Genomic DNA, 6,954 nt, shown 5'->3' with positions numbered 1-6,954 from the left:
GGGATAAAGTAGAGTTAAAAACAAAAAAAGGAGAGCTTATTTTGTTTCAGTTTTTATTTAGTTCTTGTTTGACAAAGCAAGAAAAAATGAGGTAAATATTCATCAAATTAAACAATGAGGGTTATTTTTGTGCAAAAAAAAATGTGTAGAAAAAAACAGCATCGTTCAGAAATGCATGTTTCTTAACCCTTAAAGAACAAACTGGTGTGTCAGTCATGTTTTCGATTATTCGTTTCATTATTTGGTCGATAAATGTCACATATTGGTGCTAAAAAGTTGGTGTTTCCCAAAGCACAAATTGATAAATGTCTTGTTTTGTCCACAAACCAAATATCTTCAGTAAGAGGATGAAAGAACTGCTTCATTCTAGGTGAAAAAGCAGAATAAAAACAGAACAAAGTGCAGTTTCTTTTGTTTCAGTTTTATTTTATTCTTTTATTACATAAAGCGAGAAACACTGAGGTACATTATTACACAATACGGGTTATTTCTGTGTAAAAAAAAAAAAAAGTGTAGAAAATCAACAGCATAGTCCAGAAATGCATGTTTCTCTCGGGAGTGAAAGCACTTAAAGACCAAACTGGTGTGTAGCGCGTGGTGTGTGTTTCAGTGTGTCGGCAGCAGCTGCAGGTGGGCTATCTGTATGACCGGCTGTTGATAGACCGCCTCATTCTCCACAACGGGAGGAAAGGTTATCTCAGTGTGTGTGCGAGAGCGGCGTACAGCGAGGGCGACCCAGTGTGTATGTGTTCCTTCCACAATGGATGAAAGGTTATCTTTTACACACACCGTTTCTGTAGACTTAACCCCACCCTGTGAGGTCACGGCTCTGATGTCACGCCGGCTTAATTTTAGAAATCTCGGCGCGTCGGGCCGAACAATGCGTGGAGTAATTCTATGGAGCCGAGAGCTGCCGGCCAGCTGAGAAAACATCAAAAGGTGTGTGTGGGTCGGTGTGTGTCTTCAGTGCTTTCCGCGGCCTCTCGTCCCCTGTCCGGCGCTCTGAGGCCTCAGGTGGTAGGAGAACTGCTTGGCTTGACTCACGGCGTCCGTCAGGTGCACGCAGTCGATGCCGCTCACTGGGAAACCAATAAGAGCAGGAAGTTTAGAGGCTTTCTCTGAATGCATGGAATCCATCTCTGAGCGATGGAATCACCAGTCTTGGAGGACGTTCATTCAGCTGTTTAATTTTGCAGAAAAAAAAAGCAGATCACAGAAATGCCACAAAAATAAAACCATTTAAAATGGCAACTTTCTGGCTTTAACCCCCCTGTTGTCCTCATTTACAGGCAAACAAAAACTTTTGTTCCCTCATCTGAAAAAAATCCAAAAATTCAGCAAAAGAAATCCTCCAAATTTATAAAAAGTTTCCAAAATCTTCAGGAAGAAAATTCCAAAAATTCCTTAAGTTTCCCTTAAAAGTTTCATTTTAAAAATCCCCAAATTTGGCAATAAATAAAAATTTAAAAAATAATAATTTTACTATTTTGAAAAAATTTTTTATAATAATCTTCCCAAAAAATCTGAAAAAATATCTGAAGTGATTCCATATGAGTAAAACTTCTATTTTCTTAAAGAACATTCGAAAAAAAAACCCTAAAACAACCAAAATCAGCGAATGTCACAGGATTTTGGTTGATCACTGCGGACTTATTGGGACTTTTGATTAAATCGTGCCGGTGTTTGAGTCCCATCAATTCCCGAAAAAAGAATCTTAACATTTTTTTCCCACCAAAAAATTTTCAAAAATTTCCCAAAAATGTTGAAAACACTGAAAATATTTAATCCCATTTCCTTTAGGCGCTTTCTTACAGTTCAGTCACAGATGTTGACTCCAGTTTCTGCCCATTTGTTCATTTTTTTTGCTGCATTTTCGGTTTTCAAGACACATTGCTTGAAGTTTTCTGTCTTGACGCTTTGATGTCTTCCTTGGTCTACCACTATGCTCGCCTTTTATAACCTTCCTGTGTTTGTACTCGGTCCAGATTTTAAACAGCTGACTGAACAACCAACATCTTTTGCGACACTCCGTGATGATTTACCTTCTTTAAGAAGTTTGATAATCCTCTTTGTTTCAACTGACATCTCTGGTGTTGGAGCCGTGATTCATGTCAATCCACTCGGTGCAGCAGCTCTCCAAGGCGAGAGACTCCTTAACTGCAGACTAATGCAGGTATTGGTTTTGGAAATGGAAATTTACAGGGTGATTCCATAATTATTCCCCTTATTGACGGCCACCATTTTTTTCTTGATTTCTTTTAGTGTTTCTTAAAGCCGGAAAGTTGCCACTTTAAATGACTTTAGTTCTGTGGCATGACTGATCTGCTTTTTTCTACAAAATGAAACCAGTGAATGAACGTCCTCTCAGACCGGTGATGCCATCGTTTTTGCCAGACGTTGTAGAAATGCTTCTGTGAATGTGCATCCACTCACGCTGGCTCTGGGTGCGCAGAGGTAAATCCAGCAGCAGCTGAGACTGAGAACCTCGGAGTGAACGTCCACGTCTGGACACGGAGTTACCTGAAGGACAAAACATCTGCATGACATCTTCAATTATTGCATAATCTGAACCGTATCCGCCTGGTGCTGCACAACAAAGCCCAGAGACACACCTGAAATATGTTCCACAGCCACACCTGCTCAGGTGTGTTGTCTGTATTCTTATGATCACATTTTTTTAGATGCATTCAAGGCTCCATAGCTCAGTGGTTAGAGCACTGGTCTTGTAAACCAGGGGTCGTGAGTTCAAACCTCACTGGAGCCTAAATAATGTTTTTAAATTAGAATTTTTACCCTAAAGGATCACAAATTAACATCCACATAATTAAGAAGCTTGAATAAACTCACTGATGCTCAAACATGGAAGAAGAAGCAGCTTTAATAAGGTTTCTGACATACTTTAAAGTGTAAAATGTGTTTTTGTTTGCCAAAAACAAAAGAATGAGGCTGTTCGAGTCACAACAGCTCCAGCTAATGTTTATTTGTTACATTAGTTGCAGTTGTTTGATTTCTAAAATAACAGAAAACGGTGAAAATGGTGTTTTCTAAGGCACAAAACAACAAATGTCTCGTTTTGTCCACAACCCAAAGATATTCAGTCTCTGTTATAGAGGACGAAAGAAACCAGATTTCACATAAGGTATGTGTTATTGTTTGCCAAAAAATAAAAGAATGAAGCCATTCATTGGCTTCAATCAAGTCATTAGAGCAGTGGTGGTGCAAATGTTAAGTTCTGGATGATTGCTCTAAAGGTCAGAGGTTCAAACCCCTGAGTTGTCAGGTCCTACAGAAAGGCCCTTCCTGCTCCATGGGGACCACACCACAGCCTGATATGTGAAAAACTGAATTTCAGATTAGTAAAGGTAGGGGGAAGAAAGAGGATTCTAGCAATGATTACTTTCATCTTCAATCATATTTTTGGATTAGTTTGGTTTATAAAATGTCAGAAGAAGATGACAATGGTCAAAGATATTCTGCTTACTGTCAGAGGAGGAAAGAAAGCAGATTTTACATAGTTTGACAAGTAAAATGGATTTTGGTTTGTCAAAAAACAAAAGAATGAAGCAGATAAAGTCAAAAGCTACAACTAACGATTCTTTTCATTTTTTCAATCATTCAATTAGTTGTTTGGTCTCTAAAATGTCTGAAAATGGTCCAAGAGGAAGAAAGAAACCCGATTTCACATTATTTAAGGACTAAAATGCATTTTGGCTTGTCAACAAAAACAAAACAACAACCAACGATTATTTAAATGTTTTCAACTACAAGAGTCATTTTGTAGGGGAGTGTATCTGCATTGACAGTAGAAGAGAGCTTAAAATACGCTGAAAAAAAAACCAACAGACTGGAACCATCCTCATGTGGTTTAACACTGGAAAAGAATCCAAAATATGTTTTTTGCTTTAAATGGCATTCAGATCTGGCTTTACTGAGTGTTGGGGTCGTACCAATGGTGCATCTTTTTTCAACTACATTAATTTACTTGTTTCTAGCTCGTTTTTCTGTGCACAAGTGGAGCCTGGATGACAAGTCTAAAAACTCTAAAATCTGAGTCAACTATGTTTCATCAGTCAGACTTTTCTTGTGGATTCGTCATAGAAAATGGACCATTCTGAGTCAAGAAGATCATTTTCATGAACTAAATATCCAACATTGATACTTCAAGGTGAGTTTTTTGGAACATGATCACTTTTTAGAATAAAATTTGCAGAAAATAATTCTTTGCCAGGTGCAGTTTTGTCGTCAGGGATGCAAATCTAAATTTCTCTCTTCTGCTAGCCTACACCTGAGAAATGGTTCATAATAATTAAGCGACCCGGTGTGTCAAACGTGCGTCCACGTCTTGGAAAACAGCGGCAGGGAGAAAGTGAGAAAACGGGCCTCATGCGTGTGCGAGGCGGTTTGTGTGTTCAGCAGATAGCTCCACGCAGTCGTCTGACATTCCCCCTGACAGCTCTGAACTTTTCACGGTGCCACGACTGTCAGACCGAGAGGAGGGGAGGCCGGGGGGAGGCGAGGTGAGGCCGGGGAGGGGAGGCTGGGCTGGACCGACCGGAGGAGCCACGTGTGCTCGTGTGTTTTGGCGCCGCCGCCTTCCTGCCCGTCGTCCCGTCATCACCTGCTGATGTGCTGTGAAGGTCAGAACTGTCTGCGGGCCGAAACCGCACGATCCAGTCAGAACATCGGGCTGATACCGTCCTGCTATGTGGACCCAAGCAGACGTTTTACACCAGTTCCTGTCACTTAGGCTGATTTCCAGCTTCTTTTAACCCTCGTGTTGTAATGCGGGTCAAACTGACCCATTTTAAAGTTTGAAAATGCCAGAAAAAAAAAATTTCACAGCGAAACTTCTGATGTCCACATTTTCGACATTTTTGGGAAATCTTTAGTGGTAAAAAAAGGAATGTTAAAAATGTTTAAGAACATTCAAATTGTGAATGTTCTTAAAGAAAATATTAGAAGTTTTGCTGATATATATGGAATCCCTTTAGATATTTTTAGGATTTTTTTTGGAAGATTTTTACTCATTTTTTGAAAATATTGACCGGAATTTTCTTGCCAAAATCTGGGGGATTTAAAATTTAAAAGAAACTTAAGGAACTATTGGAATTTTCTTCCTGAAGGTTTTACAAATTTTCAGAAATTTGGGGAATTTTTTGACTGAATGTTTTGATTTTTTCAGACAAGGAACCAATATTTTTTGGTGCCCATAAATGAAGACAACAGGAGGGTTAATGACACAAAATCTGTGTTTACAGCCTTCAGTTAACTCTGATCCCTAAAACCTGCCTGTGAGTTAAAAAGAACTTGTCTTCCAGACTTTATTTTTTGGGCGTCTGTCTCAGATATTTATTGAATATACAGTGTGTCCCCATGTCTGGACCAGCCCGATCTCACGGGGATTCGTGAAACTGTCACGTAAGTTTTCGTTTCGGTTTCGTGCGCACCAACACGATTTCGTCATGTTTTTCGTGCCGCTCACCACGAAATGCGCACCAATGTATTTTAAACGGCGGACTTTTCGTGCCACTCAGAACGTATTTCAAAAGAATGTGTATATTATAATTTTAATGTAAAACCGTGGCGAATCCAACGCTATATTTTGCATGACATCGTCCCTAAACATAACCCTAACCATAACCTAACCATAAGCCGGTGGTACACTTACCAATTTGCATAGAAATTTCAAGAATGTCCGGCGGCCGGCGGCCGCAAACGCGATCACACAAGCAGTATACGCCGATGGACAGCTTAGATCGTCATGAATCCGCCGGTATAAACCACTTTCAGATGTGATTACCACAGCGAAAAACATTTCGTGGTGAGCGGCACGAAAAACATGACGAAATCGTGTTGGTGCGCACGAAACCGAAACTAAAACTTACGTGACAGTTTCACGAATCCCCGTGAGACCGGGTTGTCTGGACACATAGGAAGTCTCATTAACTATGCTTTTTGCCTTCTGGTACTTCTCAGTGGACGTGAAGGATTCAAAAATAAATCACTTCTGTTGTCATCATGAGAGAAATTAGAGGTAAATACAGAATCCGTTGTGTGTAACGGACCATTAGCATGTTTATTTCTGCTGTAAAGTTGGACATTTTAACAGACAGGTTTCAGCCTCAGAAGTGTCTACTTGTCTTTTTGAGGTTGGCCGACTTTGCAATCACCAGTGACAACTTTTGGATGGAAACGTGTCCAGAACTTTATCTCTAACAGAGTCTGACATGTTGCACTAGTTTGCAGATGTACTGGAGTGTTGTAAACCCAAACTTTGAAGCCACGATGCTCCATTGGATGCCTCTGACTTGGGTGGTTTAAAATGCCAACTACAAGCTGCAGAGTCCCTGATTGGAGTCTGGCCAGAACCCTTTATTGCACATTATCGTCAAACCTTCTCATCTCTCTACTGTCACAATAAAAATCCCCTCAAAAAGCAATTCACTGCTGGATTACCAACAGGTGGGAGTGAGCTCAGGCAGACTCACGGGTCACAGCTCGCATGTATTCAGCATTTCAACCACTAGAAACATTAATACCCAATGTTAGGAAATTGAAAAGTCATTATTTCAACAGTGTGCCATCACCCTGATTGATTCAATATTACATTAGTGCAACAATTAACTGCAGCATTGCTCTTAAAAGCTGTTCAGTCTGAAATAGCTGCTCAGAACTGAGGCACTTCTCATGTCGTTGCCATGACACCGGGTACTTTTAAAGTGCAGAGCAGTTTTACAGGACTGAAGGAGATGAAAAATCTGAACACGTTTTTGAAAGACAATGACAGAAACAGCATCAGAATATGGTCTTTGGGGAGGCTGGTTTGTGTGTCTTTACATGTGATTGGTTTGGCTCTTTAGACGTTCCTGTCATTGGGTGTAAGTTTTGCTTTAATTGCTGTTACGTTTCACCCCCCTTCTTTTATCAGACAAACTAAATGAGCCAAGATTGTTA

General features: G+C 40.1%; 1 protein-coding gene and 1 non-coding gene across 3 annotated transcripts in view; one reads left to right on the top strand and one right to left on the bottom strand.

Annotated features, from left to right (window-relative positions):
- Window positions 1–405: 405 nt before the first annotated feature.
- invs (inversin) overlaps window positions 406–6,954 on the bottom strand; it is a 41,241-nt gene continuing 34,692 nt past the window's right edge. For both annotated transcript variants that reach the window (XM_022192997.2, XM_051957401.1), the window contains exons 18-19: window positions 2,434–2,520; window positions 406–1,079 (exon numbers count right to left, since the gene is read on the bottom strand). In XM_022192997.2, coding sequence (XP_022048689.2) covers window positions 964–1,079; window positions 2,434–2,520 — 203 coding nt within the window. In that variant the 3' untranslated portion in view covers window positions 406–963. The remainder of the gene's footprint in view (window positions 1,080–2,433; window positions 2,521–6,954) is intronic.
- trnat-ugu (transfer RNA threonine (anticodon UGU)) lies at window positions 2,692–2,764 on the top strand. The gene has a single exon. It is a non-coding gene; the product is annotated as a tRNA-Thr (tRNA).

The sequence above is a fragment of the Acanthochromis polyacanthus genome, chromosome 12, assembly GCF_021347895.1.
Source record: "Acanthochromis polyacanthus isolate Apoly-LR-REF ecotype Palm Island chromosome 12, KAUST_Apoly_ChrSc, whole genome shotgun sequence".
NCBI lineage: Eukaryota > Metazoa > Chordata > Actinopteri > Pomacentridae > Acanthochromis > Acanthochromis polyacanthus.
This window is presented reverse-complemented; position numbering and strand designations above follow the sequence as displayed.